Source organism: Glycine soja, chromosome 15 (genome assembly GCF_004193775.1).
Source record: "Glycine soja cultivar W05 chromosome 15, ASM419377v2, whole genome shotgun sequence".
In the NCBI taxonomy this organism is placed as follows: domain Eukaryota; kingdom Viridiplantae; phylum Streptophyta; class Magnoliopsida; order Fabales; family Fabaceae; genus Glycine; species Glycine soja.
In genome coordinates, this window is record NC_041016.1 from 11,867,194 (window position 1) to 11,891,326 (window position 24,133).

The 24,133-nt window shown below is 31.6% G+C and overlaps 1 protein-coding gene across 1 annotated transcript; it reads left to right on the forward strand.

Moving 5' to 3' along the window:
* The first annotated feature begins 17,158 nt into the window (after window positions 1-17,158).
* On the forward strand, window positions 17,159-23,951 carry LOC114387193 (beta-D-xylosidase 1-like). The gene is made up of 6 exons (XM_028347338.1): window positions 17,159-17,620; window positions 20,046-20,327; window positions 21,089-21,258; window positions 21,600-22,048; window positions 22,152-22,565; window positions 23,097-23,951. Exons 1-6 carry the CDS (start codon window positions 17,195-17,197, stop codon window positions 23,681-23,683), a joined length of 2,328 nt encoding a protein of 775 aa, XP_028203139.1. The 5' UTR covers window positions 17,159-17,194; the 3' UTR covers window positions 23,684-23,951.
* The last annotated feature ends 182 nt before the right edge of the window (window positions 23,952-24,133 follow it).

The window sequence follows — 24,133 nt, forward strand, 5'->3', positions numbered from 1 at the left end:
TTAAAGTTAAATATTTCCCGTAATATTTGAGTTCAATTTTTAATTAAAATAATTTTTTTATCATATTTTACTTCTCAGTCGAATTCCGAATTAATTATGATTTCTTTTCAATTAGAGGATTAAGAAAAAAAACACACATATATATATATATATATATATATATATATATATTGTTTATTTATATATTATTGTTATTATTACAGTTTTCTTTATTTCCATAATCTTTCAAAAAATAGGTATAAATAATTTTTAAATAAAAGTAATTAGTTAATTTCTCAAAATATTAGGTCAAGATCTATGACTAAATATAAGTGATATAATTCAAGTAATAATTACAAATTAGTCTCTATAAAAGATGTAAATAAATTAGAATGTAAAACATTTAAATTTCTATATGAAAACCATGGTGTAATATGTGTTTTAATATTTGGTACAGGCATGATATAAATTTAATTTTATAGTATTTGTGCACAAGCGAAGTCGCAACACAAAAGAAGCAGGGCTATTGCATCCTGCACTCCCTTTATTGCATCCTACATGTCTAATTACATTCTGAAAAGTTCATTTTAGAATGAATTTTTTAGAATACAATAGGAGGTATAAGATGCAATTGTGGAAATGCAAGAAATAAATGCCAATGAGCAGTTTCCAACTAACGATGTTGGGTTTAGCAGGCCCAATATGTTTTACTTATTGGGTCCAATATCAATTTTTCTTTTTTTAGAGAGAAACATCTTATACCTCTAAATTTTACTTCAGATATCCTATTACATTATGCAATGTCCAATCCATAATGTAGAATTACATTACGAATTGAACATTATGTAATGTAATGGAGTGTAATGGCTGAGGAATGTGGAGAATATGAGGATTACGGATGGTGTTGATAAGATGACAATTGAGGATCTAATTATGCTTTAGGTACGCTACTTTAGGTACGCTACTGGAATGAACACTTATTGTATGAACTATTTGAAGATGCACTAGTAAAGGATATTATGAAAATTCCCCTCTTTAATTGTGTAAATGATGATTTACATGTTTGGTGGCATGAGAAAAATGGTATTTATATAGTTTGTTTTGTATATAGGTTAATTATGAATGATATGGCTGACTTGCTTCATTTTAGAGTTGATAGAAAATGGTCCCTGATTTGGAGGTTAAGAGTTCCTCCCCAAGTAAGGCTTTTCATGTAGAAGGCTTATAAGGAGTGTATTTCAACTACGATTAGACTCTAGTAAAAGGGAGTCCAACTGTGTCTGTTGTGTGCAGTAATCAATTAGAGCATGCTTAAGACTTATTTTTTGACTGTTTAGGAAGTAGGCATTGTTGGGAGCAAATTGACATATGGTCTATGCTAACTCATTTTATGTTGGAGGAAGATAGTTTTGTTGATGAAAATGTTGTAGAATCTTGAAGAATCAAGTAGAGCTCTTTTTTGCATGACTCTACGAAATATTTGGAATAGTCAAAACACTAAACTGTCGGAGGATAAGACTACCTCATTTAATCAGATAGTCCATAACACTAAATAATTCCTTCATGATTGGAGGACAACCAAGGCAGGTAGAGGATTTAATGCAAAAATACATCAACAGACAAACAATATTAAGTGGCTTCCCTCATAGAGAATTCTTCAAGTGTAATATAGATGTAGTGTTCAATATTCATAATGCTAAGACGAGTTGGGCTTGTTGTGTTCGTGATGAGAAATGGGAGTTTGTTGTTGCTTATGTTGGTTCCACTTGGTTGTGCATACTTATTGAAGAAGGGAACACTGACTGATAATTGCTATTCATACTTAGTTTGTACGTTTAAATTATATAACAATTATTTAATTTCTTCTCTTTTAATGTTTCTTTTGACTTAAAAAGATAGGAATTTAGCTTCTTTTGAGTTCTTATCTCAGGAATGCTAAAGTTAGTAAATTTACAGGTTTTGTTATATTTTTGTAGAGTTTTGATAGACAAAGGACTGAAAGATGTTAAAGAATTAAAGCAACCCGCTTAGCGTGCCATTGCATGCTCAACGCTAGAAGCCAAGTTGGAAGCTATCTGTATCGAGCATATGCACTTAGTTCGCGGATGGAGGCTTAGTGCGTGGTCATTTATCCAACTGTATTATGCATGTGCACTAAGCACTCATATGCAGGCTTAGCACATGGTGATTTTTGAAAAGCATGACTGTGTAACATTTTGAAGGATATAAAAAGCTACACTGTGCTTTTTAGAGGGAGTTAGCATCAAAGGGCATGAAAAGGAAGCAAAGCACTTACTTAGGAGCTTTTCTTCTTCCATTTCCTTTGTTTCATCTTTTGTTTTTGAGCCTTTCATGACTATGAGAGGCTAGATTACCCATTGTTGGGAGTTTAGATACCAAACACTCTTTGATGTAATGATCCTTAGTATCTATTTAATGTTATTTCAATATTATTGCTTCCTTTATAAGTTTATTGCCCTTTTATTGTTTGATCACCCATTCATATGTATGTTATAAGATTTTAATCATTAGGAAATGTTTTTATCCTAAGAACTTGAATGAACTTCTAGGTATTCCATATCTAGGGATATAATGGTGTTATTTAGCCTTATTTATGCATTGTTAGTCATAAAGCAAATTACTTGGTTTATCTCTTAAGGGATTATGAGTGAAATTAGGTGATTTAGGCTTTTTCACATGATGAATCATGGTTAGAGTAGTTTAGTTGGTGAAGGTGATAGTTAGAATAACTTTCAATGGTGAAAAATCCTTAACATTGTATCAAGAGTAATTTTGGTAGGCCAAACACCCAATATTTTCACAAGTATTTACACCAAATATCATTTTCCACCTCCAAGTGTTTGTTTTCTTGTCTCTTGCTCTATTTTCGTATCCTTTGTTATGGTTAAAGTTGTTATTTCTGCACTATTACTCCGAAAAATATTTAATTTTAGTAATTCATTTGCTTAAAACTTGACATATATAAACTCTGAATACAATCAAAGTTCCTATAAATTCGACAGTCGATCTTATCATTTTAATATTATTTTGACAAATAGATATGTTTATGAAGGAGTTAACCGTTACAAGCTTTTCCAAGCTTTGACGTGGGCGTCTAACCTATGTCATTTTTGAAATGGACTATAAGAATGTAGTTGGAAGAATAAATAGCCTAGTTTAAGATATCTCTGAGCTGGGGTCTATAATTTCAAAATGTAAATATCCCATCCTCTTGTCCAAACTTTGGAGTAAAGTTTGTTAAAAGGGAAGCTAATATGGTAGCTCATGTTCTTGCTAAGGCTGCCATTACAAATGTTGACCCTTTTTTTTTATTCTCCTATTTCTAATTGTATTTCGGTATTAATTATGAATGAAATGATACAAGCATTGCTTTGCCAAAAAAAAGAGAGAGAGAGAGAGATGCCAGAAGCAACACTCTTTTTTGGATGCTATATCATTTGTGTTTTGAAACTACGAAAACACTCCTATTAGACCATATGGTATAGACAGTTTTTTCAGTAAAATGGAAGAGACAAAAGAAGAGGTGGGTAGTTTTTAACTTAATTTAATGATACTTGACTTATTTTAACTATAATTTTTTCTCTCTTTTAATAGAACCATAAATAAATTATTCTAACTAAATTTTAGTATTTTAGTTTAATAAATAACAAATTATAATAGTTCTGCCTTTTATTAGTATGTTTTTAAGTTAAGTTTCAAAACTAGTTAAATTTTCTATTTAATCCAATTTAGTTCCTAAGCTTATTAGCTCATTACTAATGACTTTTGGTCATTTTTATGAACTTAATCTTTTTTAACAAGTCCTAGAAAATATTAGTAGTATTAGACATTAGTAGCACAACTCTACTCATTAACAATTCCTCGTGATTTTAATAATAATATGAAAATATATACCATCCATTATTTACTCATTATTATTGGCTCTACATCAATTTTTAAAAGTAAATTTACTGAACAAGAAAGATGTGAATAAATAAATAAAATTTTAGGGGCAAATAACTTCACTAAAACATGGATGATGCTCATGGACAAACAAAATGGATTTCTCTTTATTTTCAACTTTTCATCAATTATTTTGAGTTTTACATAAATAATAATATACAAATAAAAATATATAAAATTCATAAAATAAATAAAAAAAGATATAAACATTAAAGTGAGAATGAAATATGATTGCTATACTGGATAACTGCAAAAAAAATCCAAGATCCAAAAAGTTAATGTGGCAGTATCAAACTAACCGGATATAATTGGTCTGCCACTACCTCTGCAGGGACTTAATTCTGACAACAATTTGTCTACTTGTACATAATCTTTATCATCTCCGAACTCCGAAAACAATAGTATCAAGAACAAAAAATATTTATATATATTGGTGCTCTTGTCTCATTATTTCACAGTTTTATATATTTTTTTGTTTCAAGATTTTTTTGACTGATTATTTTATTTCAGGATATTGAAAAAGTTAAAAGTATTAATTTTGAGCTACCATATTTTAAATAAATTCACAACTATATTTTAGCTCTTTTAATAAGGATAATTTTATGTTTTTTAATATTATAACTTGTGTAATTAATAATTTTTTAAGAAGTGTGTATTAATTTTTAAAAATAAATAATATGAGACGGGTTAATAATGACCTGTAAAATCTAGAAGCTCAATTTTTTTGAAAAATGAAGTGGCGTAGAATAAAATTAAACTACCTGGATGATAATGCAAAGGTTCTTTTCGATTGGTTATTCATAGTAATCTTCTTTGTATAATGGATACCATAATTTCAATCTCTTAACTACCATGATTTGATTGAACCGATCGATCTCACAACGATGTTCCTTCCAATATTCTTAAACTTAAGTACCAATTTTCCATCAAGAAGGACCCACTATGTCTATATTCCATTGGGATATATAGTAAAAGCAAACCAATAATTTCTCTACCTTTAGCTGCATTTTATGACTGCAGTTTACAAACACTTGGAGATGAAATCATTAGACAGAGAACCAAAAAAATGGTGAAGTTAAGTAGCATATGATATGGCAGTGCTTCAAAATTAGGTAAGTACAACTTTTGAAAAGTCAACTCAAAGTTTGGGATTAATTAAAGAAAATTAAAGTGCTATCTATGATCACACTTGATAATAACTTAAACCATGTAATGAATAAATTATTGTTCCTTAAAATTTTAACATGACTTATAGCTTCATCTTGTAAGAAAACTTTCAATTGGATAACTTGTTCTTGGAAAAGCAACATCTTCACGTCACCTTATAGTTTTAAGGATAAGAAGGTATACCATATCATTCAGCAACTACACACCATGCTTATACCATGCCACAGTTTGTTCTTTGTAGAATGTTCATTGAGAATGTTAGAGAAACAATTTTTTTGGTGATGCGTTGCTGAGGTGGATTTGGTTCTCATCTATTAGATATGAACTAGCCATGCAAGTAGCTAGCCTTGTGTCTAAGGATGGATTTGGTTTCAAACTTTCAATGGTGCATACATAGCAATTATTTCGTTCTAATCCAAAAATCTTCATCAAAATCCGGATACTCAACGGATAGGATTTGTGGGCCCGTTTTATTTATGATCCAGTTGGGTCTTGTTAGGCCCATATTGCCGTTGCCACCTCTACAATTTATCCACTCCCTCTTTTCGCTTTCATTCACTCTCTCACTAGACAATAGCCAACACATCGTGCATGAGAGTTGTACGCAAGTCACTGCGATAGCATGGATTCATGTTGGTAGCCACCACAAGAATTTTGATATTTGTATAGCTCTAATTCTTTTTTTTTAGATCATACATATCTTCCACCAGAGATAACATTGTTTGAACTGAGTAGAACTATTATAGAAGATAAAATTTTCTCTCCAAATATTTAACATAATTCTAATTCTAATTCTAATTCTTAAATTTTTGTAGCTAGTGTAAAAATTTTTACACTTGTTGTATATTGAATTTAAATTATACTCACACACCACATGTTTTTACAAAATAAATATTTCACAATTAATTAAATTGTGTCAATTTATCAGAAAGAAGAAAGGGAAAGTTTTCTTTCGTTTATTAAATTTGTTTCGATGGATGATTGGTTACTTATTAGTGTTATGTATCCTTCCCAGGAAACGCGGTTCATATATTCCAACAAATAGAAAATAAAAAAGAACGTACAGATACACACAAATTAAAATTTTGGATTATTTAATCTTTTCGGTTTGGACTCTAATAAAATTGCTTACTAAGTCGGCAATCTGATTTCTTTCACCAAGCTTCCTTCTACCACACTGATTTGATACCTGAATTTTATCTGATTCCTTCCTTAGAGACACATAAAAACCAAAGAGATTTTAATAAACTAAACTAAGACAAAACAAAACAGGAGGACAATTTTAATTCAGTTAAGGAACAAAACTATCTATGACCGTTAAACTCTCTCTACATATATAATATTTAGATTTTTTTTTCTTGTTCATATATTATTGAATGAGTGAAAGATATACAAAATGACTTAATATTAAGAAAAAGTTTGGATGCCTTTGTCTGGTTCCTTCAAGCTAGGTTTTCAAATGGAAGCAGAGTTAAAGGGAGAAACAAAAAAGTTGAGTGTCCGTTAGTGACATATAATCGAATCGTTGCATGGTCTCTGTAAATTCTGTTAAACAATGTCCCACCCGACATAACGTAACTCAAGCTGACTCGTGCTTTTTAGTTTTTTGGAGAAAAGAAGGAAACCAACAATGACAATACATATTTATTTTGTCTTTTGCTTATGATGAAAAATCATTATTTGTATGAATATGCTTATAATAACCAAATTCTTATGAAAAAATTGAATCGAACTGGCCTGCTACACATGCCTAATTACGCATGCATTGAACTTATCATTAGGTTGAGATTTACAGTCACTTACATGAATAGGTGGAAGTATTAATTTAAGATTTGATGGTTTAATCGGTAGTAAATATTTTTTATATAATATTTTAAATAATAGAATAGTATAAAATTATGAAAATCAGTATATAAAAAATTATAAGTTAATGTAAATAACTAAATTATATGTTTTATACTTATATGAAATATTTAAATATGTACTTGTATTTATTTTGAAAATGTTTTAGATTAAATTAAAAAAAAACTAAATTGACTGGCTCAACTTAATTTTCTACCCCAATTTTTGTTGGTTAAATTGGTTATTTTATTTTACTAGCAAGTTTTGAGATGTCATGATTTTTATTCAAGCTAGTAAACTGATCATCAAGCTAGTTGTTGGTTAAAAAGGTTGAATTGATAGGTTTTAGTCATATTTTTATAACAATATATAGTTAGAGGAATGATAGTGGTGGTGGTTTTTTTTTTATCATAATATAATTAACATTCAATTAAATAAAAATAGAATGTATTACATATTTCTTTAGATTTATGAATGTGTTGTTTTCAAAGAAGAGAAACAGTTTTAGATGCTATGGTTTAGGCTTTGGTACCAACGTCAAGAAGAGGTTAAAGAGAGAGATATATGAAAACACGAGAAAGTAAGTATGTGAGTTAGTGTATATGATAATAATGCATGCATTATATTTATTGAAAAAATCTAACGGTAACATAATTCATTTGGTGGAATCTTGGTCGTTGATTTTTTTTCGGTGTGATCTTGGTCGTTGAACATGGGTTATTCCAATCGGTGATATCTAGATTGTTCATTTTGTCAGTTGGATCTTGGCCATTCAACATGTATTGTTCCAATCGGTGATATCTAGGTTATTCATTTTGTCGGTGGGATCTTGGTCGTTCTTTTTGAAGTGTATGTGACAAGCCATTAAACATTATAAATATGATCTACACTAAGGCAGTCTGATCCATCACCTCAATTAGAAACCTTTATGCTACCCAAAACCCTAAACCACGACATCATCATCAGTCAATGTGATTGTATATTATGATGGCGACATCATAACAATAAAACATGGTTCAACGTTTGTAAGTGGTTCACCAAATATTGTTTAACTTGACAATAAAATGTCATTTGATGCCTTGAAACAAGCTATTGAAAACATGATTAGTCTGCCAAATAGTAAAATGGTCAAGGATATATATTTTTTATTACCTGTATCATTTGTTGGTGATTGTGGCCAGTACAGGACATGCATGTTGCACAATGATGAGAATGTAATTACTATGTTTTCTATGTACACAAAAATCTCCAAGCTCACATGTCTGGAGTTATATATTACCATTTCATACACACCCACACAAACATGTGCACATTCACCACCAATTTCTACTAGCTCTTTGAATTTGGAGGGTTTAGATGAATACCTCGATGAAATAATGAATCTTGATTTGATTTTGGAAGAATTGCTCCCCCCCCCCCCACCGCCAATTTATTTGATTGTTATTTTATTATTTAATGATTTGTAGTTGTCATGTGTGTTTTAATGCCAAAAGTTTGAAGTATTGATTGAAATCTTAAAGTGTCAATAACTTTTTCTTGGCCACTTCTTTAATGCATTTGAGGGCCAAATCGAGACCCGAAAGTTGTTTTAATGGCTTCATTAACATGAAACTATGAGAATGAAATATTATTTTAACCAAAACAGCTAATACTAATAACAATTTAAGTGTCAAAAGTTGCCTTCATGGATTGAAATCTTCAAGTCTTAGTAATTCTTTATTGTTTTTGGCTACTTCGTTAATGTGTTTGAAGGCGAAATGACTTCATTGACATGAAAATTACGGGAATGAAATATTATTTTAATCAAAATAGCTGATACTAATAACAATTTAAGTGTCAAAAGTTACAATCATGGATTGAAGTCTTCAAGTCTTAGTATTTTTTCTTATTTTTGGCCACTTCCTTAATGCATTTGAAGGTTGAATCGAGGCCCAAAAGTTATCTTAATGGCTTCATTGACATGAAAAATACGAGAATGAAATATTATTTTAACCAAAACAGCTGATACTAATAACAATCTAATTACCTAAAGTTGCCCTTATGGATTGAAATCTTCATGTCTTCGTAATTTTTTTAAATTTTTGGCCACTTCGTTAATGCGTTTGAAGGCCGAATCGAGACTCAAAAGTTGTCTTAATGACTTGATTGACATGAAAACTACAGGAACGAAATATTATTTTAACCAAAACAACAGATACTAATAATAATCTAAGTGTCAAAATTTGCTCTCCTGGATTGAAATTTTCAAGTCTTAGTAATTTTTCTTGTTTTTGCCCTAATTATCAACCTCAATCCATATGTTTGTCACATAAACCCTAATCCTCGTATATTAACTAATCCATGGACACTAAAAGTCACCTTAACCTTAGGTCATAAACCCTTAACTTTGACCCCAGACCCTACACTTAAGAGGAGAGAAAACTTCTTTTATCTAATCTTTTTTCTTTTTTTTTTCTCTCTCATTCACGGGTTCACAACTTCATCCTCATTTATTCATGTTAGGGAATCCAATGCTTCAAATCCTCATTTATTCACGTTAGGGAATCCAATGCTTCAAACCCTTATTTATTCATGTCAGGGAATCCAATGCTTCAAACCTTAAATCCTAGCCCTAATCCTAGGTCGTAAACCCTTAACTTTGCCCTAGACCTTACACTTAAGAGGAAAGAGAACTTCTTTTCTCTATTTTTTTTCTTCTTTTTCTCTCACTCACAGGTTCACAACTTCATCCTTATTTATCCACGTCAAGAAATCTAATGCTTCATATCCTCATTTACTTACATTAAGGAATCCAAAGCTTCAAACTCTCATTTATTCACGTCAGGGAATCCAATGCTTCAAACCCTAATCCTAGGTTGTAAACCATTAACCTTGACCCTTATATATAAAAGTCATATTTACTTTCGTTTAACACATCCACACAACACTTTCTTCCTCTATTACTTTCTTCCAACTTTGCAAATACAAACCCTCTGTCACGTTTCTTTCTCTATTACATAACATGCCTTCCTGAACTATCAAATGATTAGTGCACTACAATAGTCAATTAATCAAAATAGATGAAGGGGATAGTTTCAATGTCCCCACCCATTATTCTTTCAAAAAAAAGTGAGGCCTCACACTTGAAGCCTTAAAAAGAAAATTCAACAAAAGGCTTCGTCTTCAACCATTGGACCAAGTATACGATATTTTATTCTGATACCCACAAGTAGTAGGGTGTGGAATGCTCAAGTTTATAGCAGTGCAACTTGTTGATGATGAAGATGTCGAAGCTATGATTTATGTTATTTGCCAAAGTGAGATTCTTCAATACTGTGAATTGAATGCAAACATCGAGCTACATACATTTCCCATCCCAAACCCTCAACCAGTACCTCATCAATCACAATATTATCCTCAGTCACATTATTCACACGCATCCAATGCAACCAAGACACTTTTTCTTTAACCCAACCACAACAAAATTTAATTGAACCAAAAACATCTTCTTTTACCCAACTTCTTTTTGCACCATTTTCCACCAATTTTTTAGATTCACAAGCATTTGATGCTACTAAGGATCAACCTCACCCATACTTGAGTACCCCTATTGTAAAGCCTACCTCATCAACCCAACCAAATGAGCCTGAGTTTACACCAGAGCCTGGCTTACCTAACGAAGAGCTCGATCCCTTTAGTGAGGACAGAGACAAAGTTCTACACAATCAACCCAAGAGCAAGATGATGAGGAAGAAGTTGAGTCTGTTTCACCAATAACAATCGTACTAACATACTACATACCACCACACATGCAAAATTTTGAAGAATCTAATTTTTAAGATTTTGAATACGGTTGTAGCTTGGATCGTGAAGAAGTCTAACATCAAGTGGGGACTCTCTTTGAAGGGATATGTTTTTTGTCAAAACAAGAAGCACAACATGCTTTGCAAAAATATCATGTGAGTAAATGAGCTAACTATAAGACACAACTATCGAACCCAACAAAGCTAATTATCGTTTGTGATGACGATAGTTGTGGTTAGAGGTGCAGGGAATCATACACCCTTCCAAGTAAGCAATGGGAAATAAGAAAGATCTGTAAACCCCATACATGTTCAAATCCAACAATCTCACAAGTTCATGTAAAGCTGTTGTATTTTCTCATCAGTAAAAGCATCCAACTTGATTGAAAATGATCCATCAACTTCAGTGCTAGCCTTGATAGCATATATCAAAAGCATTGAAGGATACACCACCATGTACCGCAAAGTATGGTTGGAAAAACAAAAGGCTATTGAAAACATCTACGACAACTGAGAAAGATCGTACTATGATTTACTGAGATTGTTGCAAGCTATGGAACAATTATTTCCTGGTATGGTTGTGGAGAAGGAAACACTGTCAATGCCACCACAAGGAGGTCAAGCAATAGAGAGTTTCATGATGTTTCATTGTCTTTTTTTGGAGTTTCAGACTGTGTATTGATAGGTTTTAATATTGCAAGTCGTGGTTCGTGTTGATGGAATATGATTGTATGGTAAGTACAAGGGGGCCCTCCTTGTGTTAGTTGCACAAGATGACAACAATAAAATCATTCCAAACAAAGGATTGTTTGGAGAATTATATAATGAAATGTATTGGTCACCGTGTCACGAGTCAATGATCTGCCATCACCTAGACAAGAAAAAAAATTCTAAGGCTCTTCCTATCTCCTATCCTATCCACACCGAAATGAATATCTAAGAAGCGGATCAATAAAAGTGATGTTTCGTGTGTCACATCTCAAGTCATTCAAAAAAAAAAAAATTATCCCCACCATGTAGGCTCAAGCCAACAACATTGAATTTATGTCATATTCTTTCTGTTTAAACTTTTTTGTTGTATTGTTTCAAATTTAAATATTTTTTTATGTTGTTGGTAATTTTAAAATATTTTTTTATTTTAAATATTTTAATTCAATTCAACTTGTCAGTTACATATTTTTTAAATTTCAATTATGTATTTTAATAATCAAATAAAATGAAAATACAAAGGAATAAAAATACTCTTGTGGTCAGTGTGTTATATTGAGAGAGAAATTTGTTGGTGATTTGGTCAATTATATATTTTTTATTTTTAAGTTTCATTTAATCTATTTAAAAGTTTAATTTGATCTATTAATCTATTTACATATCTATTTTATATTGATGTTTTATATAAGTCTATTTTTTTATATTAGACAATAAACTCATAAATCATGGAGAAAAAATGTATGTAAAACAAATTATAATCTATAAAAATCACAATTATCATTACTAAAACATGATAAAGATGAAAATATATTGGAATAAACAACAAAATAACACAATAAAAGTATGATCTTAAAATTGTTTGTTAACAACTTTTTTTAAATCAACTTTATTTCATTTTAAACTACTAATACAATTAAAAAAATAATACAAAGTCTTCTCAAACTATAAACTATTTTTAATTTAAACATAAATATAGATAATTAAAAAGGAAAAAAATTAAAAATAATTTTTTAAAAAAATCAAAAGAAATAAAAAATAAAAACTACGTTATGAAATCGATTCCTAAGGACCATTTTCATAATGCATGTTCTAAAATAAAAATCTTAGTTTTAAAATTAGTTTCTAAAAAATAAAAATATTCACATTAAGAAATTAGTTCTTGGAAAACTTATTTTTCAACATAAATAATAATTTATATCATACACGTAAATAATTTTTCAGTTGCATTATTTATATAAATAATTATTTTTATTATTATTTATGTGAAAAACTCTCATCCAGGTCGCATTTATGGTTTTTCTTAATTCTGTCGTACCATTTTGGTTCGGCGAGAGATGGGGGCGGGTGCTAACTATTAACACAACATGCACGATGAGAGTACTCGAACTAAAAACTATGCCCCCACAAAAAATCAACTATAAAATGATTTTACCATAATTGCATTTTCTATGCTTCAAATCGAAGCTTTCCCTCATAAACTTACGGTGACCCTTTTATTTGTTTAATTTTTTCTTTTTTGACAAATATTAATTTATTATTTTTTATTAAAAATGTAACTGATAGATTCAGATCGTCACCTCTCTTTTCTCCCTTCTATCTTTATTATTAAGTATTTTCTTTTCAATTATTAAATCAATTTTATATTTTTCATTTGTTCAAATTTTATCATCATTTACCCACTGAATATACAATAAGTTCTCTATGCTTAAGTGGGACTAGTGTAGCAATTTTAGAAAATTCCTTTTGTATTGCGAGCAATTAAAGATGACAACGGGGATGCCATTTAAAGAAGAGAAAATATTTGGTGTAATGGAAAGAGAACGATTACTAAAGGAAATTAGAACAAAACTAATATTCCTCACATAACGCTCAGAAAAGGCACAAAAATAATGACTGATATTACAATGTATTATTAACTAATTAACAATCTCGAAAATTAAAGTTGTTATGAGATGTCACATTCATGATTTTTATAATCGTCTTTCTAACATCTTCGATGTCATAAAATATTCAAAATTTTGTCACTCCCGCAATTTTTATATCTTTAAAAAACATATCGTATTTTCTTTTTATGCAGAATTAAGGAAAATAATAAGACGAAAAATCTGTTCCATGATATTTTAAAGAATAAAAGTTCAATTGGAATGATACCCACTTCTAATTAATGGACATCGTCTTAGTAATACATCTATTTATATCATATTAATTGTTGGTCAGTTTGGGAACAGTTGCATGAAGAGTTTGGTAGTTACATTCTATATTATTCACTAATAAGAGAGTTTAACATAACTAATCATTTTGTTTTTTTTACTATCCTTTAATTTCTATGTGTATTTTTAAACAAATATTGTTTAATTTAAAACATGTTTATAACTTTTATAATAATTTACGCGACACTCACTTTGTGGGCGGGGGAGGGGGTTGTTCGTTAATTCTTTTTGACGTTCTTTTCCTTTTCTCATTACATAGTGATTTTCTCACACAACTTATAAGAATGAAATTATTTTCTTTTTAAGATTTTACAAAATTTTCAAATTATCATCTATTAAATCATATTTTATTTTAAATGATCATATATACGATTATTTTTAATTTTTAATTAAATTATATAAATTATTGTTATTTTGAATATGTAATTATCTTCAAATTCGTTTTAAATCTTTTTTATTTTAAGTTTTAGCAAATCTTATTGTCTTTAAAATATTGTAGTTATAACTATAATATTATCTTAAACTTGAATAAATTAAAATTTTATTTAATATTAATTTGATTTATAATTGAAAGACCGTGACAAAATAGCTTTAATTTATCCTATGAATTTATAAGGATTAAAATGCTAATTAGATAAATGCTCGTAAACAAAATCATACAAATATATTTCAGTATCTTTTTTAGAAATTGAAAGCAGTTTTAAACAAATACTCTAAGTTATGTAAATAGTTAGAGAGAGTTTTACTGTTCCATATTAGTTTTATTCGACTTGGGTAAGATTATCTTATATAGAATATACATGCGATCTTTTTTTTTGTTGTTACATGAGATAAATATATACGTGTGGTCTTAAATAAAAAAAACTCAAAAATATTATTTTGTAAAGTTTAAACAAATTAACAACGTTTTTTTTTCTTTCAAGTTTACGAGGAGTAAAGCAAGAAAAACTATATTTCGCTTATGGCCATTTTGTTTGGACTTAATAAGAAGCTGCTTTACCAATATTTACTGCAAAAATAGCCCAAACCATTATGTACACTCAGCTTTTTTCCTGATTTTTTTCCCCATGAAATGATGTTTGTTTCTCCACATTCAAGCATGAATTAATAATTCGCTAATTAATTCATTTGATTTTGGATCTAATCTGATATATATCATGCTTCAAAAAATTAAAATGCTCAACATGGGTGATCATAATCTTTTTCAAAAATCAAAATTTAACCACAAGAAATTGTATTCCATGCTTTATTAAATATTTGTTATTGTATTGAGACAGTAGTGGCATGTGGAACTGGGAATCTTGCTTGTGAACCTCACATGCCACACTCTCAAGACAGTTGGTAGGCTATCACGTATATGATTTACAATTGGACCCAACCCACTTCTTCCTGCTTCGTTTTTTTTCTTAATTGACAAAAAAAATGAAATGAAATGTGAAATGATGTCCGCAGATAATTTCAAATTATTTTTTTGGTCAATGATATCAATTTATAAATTGCAACGTTTGTTAATGAAGTTCATAGAAGCCTAATTATTTATTCTCAATTATTCTTATTGAGCTTGAAAAGATATATATACTAAATAGATATCATTTGCCTATCTTCCCTTATGCAATCACATAACTCAAAATGTCTACAAGCCTATCAACTATAATATAAATGCACTTCTTAAAAGCATGTGGGGCCCTTACAAGTTGGCATTGAAATAGAAATTCTTTAACATACATGCATATATATAACAATAATGATATTCAATTTCATTCTTTCTGGGGTAAGTTAGGACTTACGATTCTTGAACTTCCACCCACCTCTGCAGAATAATCAGAATTTTTTATTGTCAGAATAATCAGAGTTGTTAAAAAACGAATTGAGGTCAAATTATTGGATAATTTATTTATATATTAAGAAGAGTGAGACATCTCTGGACCAAAATGAGTTCAACATTGACATGTATCGTAGAAAAATACATAGAAAAAGTCTATCATTCTACATAAGTTCATGCATATGGGAGGTAGAAACAGAAGTAAAAACATGACAAAAGCACATATTTTCCTCAAATGGGGTCACGGGTTTTGATCTTCTTTTTATGGTGCCTTAGTCAATTCCAGCAACATCACGGGGGTGAAAGCCTTTTTTCGTGGATCATAGGTAAACTCACAAGTACAGCTGAGGTTTTTAATTTGAATAGTCTTCAAGACAAGTCATTGTAACAGGTGGGGAGAACCTTCAGAAACCGTCAAATATATTGACTTATGTAGTTTTCTAAGTATTTATGCATGTCAATGAAATTATATATGATTATTTATTTAACTCATGAGAACGAAGCCTTTGATTCATAGTCAAAATAACATTCTAGATACAACATGTGATTGGTCTGAGTAAAATTAAGGTTAACTATCTTAAATAAAGTCGCAGTTTAAATTTTATGGATATAAAAACATAACTAAAAGGAAAATTAGAAACAGTTCAATTCTTAATTAGAAATAATCATCAATATATGCTGTTAACCGAAAAATATCAACCTACCTAGGTAGCTCGTGGAATTGTAAATTTGTGAATATAAATGCAACTTCCATTTAGGCCATATGCATGCACACGAGAAAGCTAGTTATAACTATAAGCCACACCTGAGTTCGCGCATGGTACAAGTAAGAAAGCGAGAGATTCTTTCGTCCGTGAATGTCCATAACTTGCAGTACTTCTCAAAAAGATTAAATTAAAAACTAAAAATTACACACGCAACTTGATATCTCTGTTTTTTTCTTTAATTTCTTTTGGTAAGTTTCTCTTTCTTTAATTATATCTATATTCCTAAGTAATGGCATGTAATATATTTTAGCATCTCCTGCCACACTAGCTAGGCCACAATGGGACCAACCCAGCCACCACCCACTGAGCCCAACTACGTGTTACACTGACTCACTCTCTGAAATTTTACCATGATAAGAAACCTGACCAAAATAAACCATATCTCGAGAATCTTAAAAAAAATATTTTTTCTGAAATATTATCAAAGTAAAATTCTTACCAAACATTTTTATTATAAACATTCTTCTACTAGTTTAGAATAAGTATTTTAGCGCTAATATTTCGTGTCTTTCACAAAGATGAAGTTTTCATCCTTCATAGTTTCATAGATCGATCTTAAAAAAAGAGACAATTTTTTTCTCGAATTAAATAAACCCTTATAATGACAACTTTATTATAAAATATTTTTTGCCATTTTGTCCATTTCCCTTGTGACGCTGACTGACAGTACTCCACCCCGTTACACATCCAAAGTAAGTAAATATCTATTGCAAGTTTAGTTATTAGTCGTTATAATAAAAGCTTGATATACATACATATATATGAATATGAATTATGAATATATGATGCATGGTGGATGTAATTAATCGTTCTATTAATTAATCGACGTGGAAACCCAATCATGTAAGTAGTTTCTTTTCTTTCTATGACCTTTGAAACACGCAACTCCATCTCTATATATAACCCACCTCACTCACCATCACACTTCACTCATTCCAAACCCACATTTTCAAAATGGCTTGTGAAAATGACAACAACAACAAAGGCCTATTACTTGCCCTAGGGCTAGTACTTTGTGTCACCCTGTCCTTCTTCCCAAGGGTCACAGAAGGGAGGGTGCCCTTTGCATGCGACCCTAGGAACGGTCTCACGAGGGGTTTCAAGTTTTGCAACACGCACGTGCCAATCCACGTGAGGGTGCAGGACCTCATTGCGAGGCTCACATTGCCGGAGAAGATCAGGCTCGTGGTCAACAATGCCATCGCCGTGCCCAGGCTCGGCATCCAAGGCTACGAGTGGTGGTCCGAGGCTCTCCACGGCGTCTCCAATGTGGGCCCCGGCACCAAGTTCGGCGGAGCCTTCCCCGGCGCCACCATGTTCCCTCAGGTCATCTCGACCGCTGCTTCGTTCAATCAGTCGCTGTGGCAGGAAATTGGACGGGTGAGATTTAGTTTCAAATCTTGCTTCTTCTTTCTTATTACGCATATCATTAAAAGGTTTTATAAAACGGTCTATCAGTACCACTGCAATTGAGATTTTATTGATCACATTTGTTTCTAATTTGTCACAATATCAATAAACATAATAAAATTCATAACGCAACCGTGATTGATATTTAAAATCTTATCATATAATCCCACATGAACTTATAACATCATCTTTTTTAGCTTCGACCTTCGGTTGGCTAAAAAATAATTAAACCAAAAGCAGATTCCTTGGTTTTCCTTTTCGGCCATTCATGATAAAACTAAGCATTTATCCATTCAACTTTATATCCATAATAATAATACATTACATATTGCATGCATGTCTTTAGAATTAGAATATTGCACGCACACACTACTAGCCAGGGTAATAAATGGCTTTTACATCAGAGTATATATAAAGTACATATATATATACTAGTCATCATTATCTTTCATATGCTACTTTTAGTTAAATGAAATGATTTTATCTTTAAGAAGATAAATTCCCACAGCTGGATTTCAATTTATAAAATCTTTTTGCATAATTATTGTCTAATAATTAATACTTTCTTTTGAATAAAAAATATTACTTTAGTTTCTTTTTATAAATTTTGAATCTCTTCATTTTTAACCAATGTAATTTTGCACTTTAAGTTTTGACACATGGTAATAATCTACTCGATCAGGTCCTCAGTCCTCATTGAAAATGAAAAGAGTCTTTTTTTGGTACATGAATGAAAAGAGTCTTAAATTACCGGGGCTCAAGATTTTTTTTTTATGATATTTTCTGCTATTTAATTACCGAAATATCTGAAGAACGACAGGAAAAACAATGTTGTGTATTATAAAAACCAATAATTTAGTATTTACTTTCCAATCATGTATGCTAACAAGTCTCTAGCTTTTTTTGTTTGCCTATTACCTTTTTTGTTATCATCCAAATAAGATTGTTTTGAGTGGATATATATAAAAATGAAGGCATAAGAAAAATATTATTAAAAATGTGGCGCTCCTCGGCTACTCGCCACTCACTACTACCTGTTTTATCTGGTTTACATGGTTGCTGACGAATTGTGTCCCAACAACCATGTGCCTTATTGCATGCATTTTCATATAAATATATGCAATCTTACAATAAGGTCATTTTAATGGTAAAGAAAATTATGATAGTAACGTTGAAAAATCTCATACTCAAATCGTAAGCAACTAGAGGGTAAAAGAAGTCCATTACGCCATTGATTCAATAACTACGAAAGCAACATCAGCCTGATTAGATGGTGGTTTTGGCTGTCCTTGCCTTTAGTCCCTCTTGACGTCATTAAATAAATATATGTATCTATTAAGATTGGAATAATAATTAATAACACTTTTAGTGGTAATTAGTAGATCCTTTTCATACCTAAATCGTTATGTTCAGTTAAATAGAGGGAAATTTTGACAAGGTTTTCCCATCAAAATTAATTATGGTTAGTGAAGCATAGAAATCAATCATCTCAATTTGCATGTTTGAAGTTGTTTAATGAAGCGTAAAATTCCATCTTCTCCACATCATTTATTAATAATTTGTTTGGTGAATAATTGAGCAAACATTATAGGTGTTTGATGTTGCCCACACCAACGCCTTGCAAAACCTTGCGTCGAACTTTCCACCACGTCCTTTTTTTTCTTTTGGGTCCCGGGGCTATACATGTTTGATGCTTAATTTTCATGCTCATTAAGTTGCGTTTGTTGTTGTAACAATGAGACCCAGTAATAGCCTACTAGCCAATCACATTAGCCAAAGTTGATATCTTAATTTATTATTGGTGAAGTGAAGTTCTTCTTTTAAGATAAAGTGATCTTGAAAAAGAAAAGAAAACCATTCGATATTCGTTCGGATACAGACATATAGTATTAGTTATACGTCGTGACTTTTGGATTCCAGAAAATGTCAAAAATGGGGTGTTTTGTTTGTCTCTTAGCGTCAAAAACAACTTTTATTATTCCGGTTGGTACTTCAGCTAAGTGACAGAGAATAAACCAATATAAAGATTTTTCTTTTCAGAATAAGAAAAAGTTATCTATTTCACCGGAACAATTCTAACAATTAGGAGACATACATTAAAAGTAAAAAGCAAAACTCTATATAAATATATTTTCATAAAAAAGTTGAAGGAACTAAAGATTCCTTTCTTTAAAATTATAATATTCCATTATATCATCAGAGACGAATTCAGTTAATTGAAAAGTATTTATAAATTATTATAAATCCTTGATATCTGAATTTAATTTTTATGGATAAAAATATATTTTATTATATGTTGTCATGCACGACTTATTAAATGCTTAATGAGATAAAATTCTTAATAAAATTGTATTATTTCATATACGTACCTAATTAATCATGCATGTATACGCAGGTGGTGTCTGATGAAGCAAGAGCAATGTACAACGGTGGACAGGCTGGTTTGACGTATTGGAGTCCTAATGTGAACATTTTCCGTGACCCACGGTGGGGCCGTGGCCAAGAGACTCCCGGCGAGGACCCAACACTGGCCGCGAAATACGCCGCCAGCTATGTCAAAGGACTTCAAGGCGACAGTGCCGGAAACCACCTCAAGGTTGCTGCTTGTTGTAAACACTACACTGCCTATGATCTTGATAACTGGAATGGTGTGGACAGGTTTCATTTCAACGCCAAGGTATGTATTATGGTCCCTACATATGTATTGTTATTTTTTTTTTATCAACTATCTAGATATTTTTATAATTACTATATGAGTATTTTATTTAATAGTATTAATTTATAATAATTATTTGAGTTAATAATCCAAATAATGAAAATGGTAATAAGTATTTTTGGTTGGTTATGATTTGAGTGCATTGAGAGCACTTTTCATGTGGCTCCATACTTTCTTGAATGGTCACTTATGCCACATGGATATACAGCCATGTTATTGTTAAGTTATGGCAATCTATTTATTTATCTAAGCTTAGCAAGCAAGGCTATATATAGTGGATCTAACTTTCGATTTTGTCTTTGTTCATTTCTTTATAAGATGTTATATATCTATGATGCAAGAGAAACAATAGAACCGAATTTCACTAAAGTGGAAGTGATGTAAGTTGTTGGGACAAAGACATGAGGCCACTTGCAAATTAGTTAGGATAAGTGACAACGATGCCTTTCAAACTACCGAATCAGCACTTACGCACCATAGGCACATAAACGCTTCTATTTTCCCTGTCATTGATTATGGTGTCCCTCGTGACATGACTTTAATGGGAAAAAGGTGGGAATATTTTTTTAACCTAAAACTAGCCAAAATAAATTAAAATAGTTTGATGTAGTGTGGTGTGATGTGGGCACCTGGGGTGTGGGTGAAGAAAGCCTTAAAGTTTGAAGCCCAAACAAAAAATGGACCAAAACTGAAATTGGTTTGGGCCATTGATGCACTTGCAGGTGAGTAAACAGGATTTGGAGGATACTTATGATGTACCATTTAAAGCGTGCGTGTTGGAAGGGCAAGTGGCGAGTGTGATGTGCTCCTACAATCAGGTGAATGGCAAGCCCACGTGTGCTGACCCAGATCTCCTTCGCAACACTATTCGTGGCCAATGGCGCCTCAATGGGTGAGTCCAATATAGTCATTTTCACATTCACTTGCTGCTTTTGGTTTTACTTTTTATGTTCGATCAAAATATCTTTCTTGTCCTTGTGGTTTAGTATTTTTTTTTTGTTTTTATCAATTATTTTTTATTTTTAGTTATTGTAACTTATATTTGTTTTGTTTTTAGTCCTTTAAACATTATAAATAATACTTTAACATTAATAAAAGTATTATCTAAAGAACTATAAGGACAAAAATAATTTGAAATGTTAAAAAAAATTATAAAGATTAAAAAAATATTTAAGCCTTTAAGTTTTAACCATTTTTGTGAATGTGACCTATTTTTCTTGTTATGCAAAATAGGTATATTGTCTCAGACTGTGATTCAGTTGGAGTTTTCTTTGACAACCAACACTACACAAAAACACCTGAAGAGGCAGCTGCTGAGGCCATTAAAGCGGGTCTAGACTTGGATTGTGGCCCATTTTTGGCTATCCACACTGATTCTGCCATTAGGAAAGGGCTTATTTCCGAAAATGATCTTAACCTTGCCTTGGCCAACCTTATTTCGGTCCAAATGAGATTGGGTATGTTCGACGGCGAACCGTCAACCCAACCATACGGAAACCTAGGCCCAAGAGATGTGTGCACCTCGGCCCATCAACAATTGGCCCTTGAAGCAGCTAGAGAGAGTATAGTCTTACTACAAAACAAAGGAAACTCCCTACCATTATCCCCTTCAAGACTTCGTACTATAGGTGTCGTTGGACCCAATGCTGATGCTACCGTTACAATGATTGGGAACTATGCTGGTTAGTTTAGTTAATGATCACTAATATGATATTTCTTCTTATGTAAAAAAAATATACATCTAATTTGGATTTTTATATTTTCATTACATTTGCATTGGGGTAGGTGTGGCATGTGGTTATACCACTCCTTTGCAAGGAATTGCGAGGTATGTGAAGACGGCTCATCAAGTGGGGTGTAGGGGTGTGGCTTGTAGGGGAAATGAACTATTTGGGGCTGCAGAGACCATAGCTAGGCAAGCTGATGCGATTGTTTTGGTAATGGGCCTTGACCAGACTGTAGAAGCGGAAACAAGAGATAGAGTTGGGCTTCTCTTACCGGGCCTTCAACAAGAACTTGTGACAAGGGTGGCTAGGGCCGCTAAGGGCCCAGTTATCTTGCTCATCATGTCTGGTGGCCCAGTTGATATCTCGTTTGCCAAAAATGACCCCAAGATTAGTGCCATTTTGTGGGTTGGTTATCCCGGGCAAGCTGGGGGAACTGCCATTGCTGATGTAATCTTTGGTACAACTAACCCAGGTAAATTATTCCCACACCATTATCTTGAATTTATTTCATATACAATATAAAATGTTTCACAAATACTAAATAAGAATGTGTAAATAGTATATGCATAATTAGTGTAAAATATTTTTACACTATCTCAATCATAAACTATTAGTATGAAATTTTACACAAACAGTATATAGAAATTAAATTCTAAAGTTTTATCTTATATCAACATGTCATGTTAATAAATAGAATGATATAGTAAGAAAAAATATGTAATGAATCACAATGTAATTACATAATCATCCAATCACAAATAATTATTTATGATAATAAGATTGTTAACTTTTTAAACAATTACAGGAAAAGTTGTATCTTATTGGTTTAAAATTAGTTTATTATATCAAAACGCATGATCGTTAAACTCATATAGTAATAATAAAATCTTATTGCATATTTATATAAAATTATTTGACTCTATGAAAGAAATTAAAGCACGAAGAATGGAGATATGCTCCCTATGACTTAAGGACTTATTTTTGGATTGGACTTGTTTTCCAGGAGGAAGGTTACCCATGACATGGTACCCACAAGGTTACTTGGCCAAAGTGCCCATGACAAACATGGACATGCGTCCAAACCCAACAACAGGGTACCCAGGAAGAACCTATAGATTCTACAAAGGTCCTGTAGTGTTCCCATTCGGACATGGCCTAAGTTACTCAAGATTCAGCCACAGCTTAGCACTTGCCCCCAAACAGGTCTCAGTGCCCATAATGAGCCTCCAAGCCTTGACAAACTCAACCCTCTCAAGCAAAGCAGTTAAGGTGAGCCATGCCAATTGTGATGACTCATTGGAGATGGAATTCCACGTTGATGTGAAAAACGAAGGCTCAATGGATGGGACCCACACCCTTCTCATATTCTCACAACCACCCCATGGAAAATGGTCGCAAATTAAACAATTGGTGGGCTTCCACAAGACCCATGTTCTTGCTGGCTCAAAGCAACGAGTCAAGGTTGGTGTTCATGTGTGCAAACACTTATCCGTTGTGGACCAGTTCGGGGTTCGAAGAATCCCAACCGGTGAACATGAACTCCACATTGGTGATGTCAAACATTCAATTTCTGTTCAAACTACGCATTAAATCAAGCACTACAGGATTAATTAAACTGTCAAGAAAATTTGACAGATACTGAACCAGAAGTTTTGCAAATAGCAAAAACATATGAAGAATAAAGAAAGAACAAAAAGTGTTGTCTCTCCCCGCAAATGTAAAAATAAGGATATATATAGGTGGCAATTGTAATTTGTAAACCAATCAATCATAGTGGCAAGTGTATTATTTGATACTTCATATGTTGAAAAAAAGGGTTTTAATTTTAATCAAAGTTAAAGTTCTTATTTCTTTCTCATTCAATCTTGTCGTCTCAAAATTGAACAAGTTAACAAGGGCTTTGCTACTGTTCTGGTTCGCACCCTTATTTCTAAACATTTGGGCTATCCTCGCCATAATTTATTTTTGGTTAGCAAAAAAAGTATTTATATTATATAAGGCACGAGCAGTGCACAAATATTGTATTACAAAAGCGATAAC

What these genes read in the sequence shown, in the direction of transcription:
- LOC114387193 (XM_028347338.1), top strand. Translation starts at nt 17,195, where the DNA reads ATGGCTTGTGAAAATGACAACAACAACAAAGGCCTATTACTTGCCCTA. An exon ending in GGTTTCATTTCAACGCCAAG is followed by an intron (nt 20,328 to 21,088) that starts GTATGTATTATG and finishes ATGCACTTGCAG; the next exon opens with GTGAGTAAACAGGATTTGGA. An exon ending in AATGATTGGGAACTATGCTG is followed by an intron (nt 22,049 to 22,151) that starts GTTAGTTTAGTT and finishes GCATTGGGGTAG; the next exon opens with GTGTGGCATGTGGTTATACC.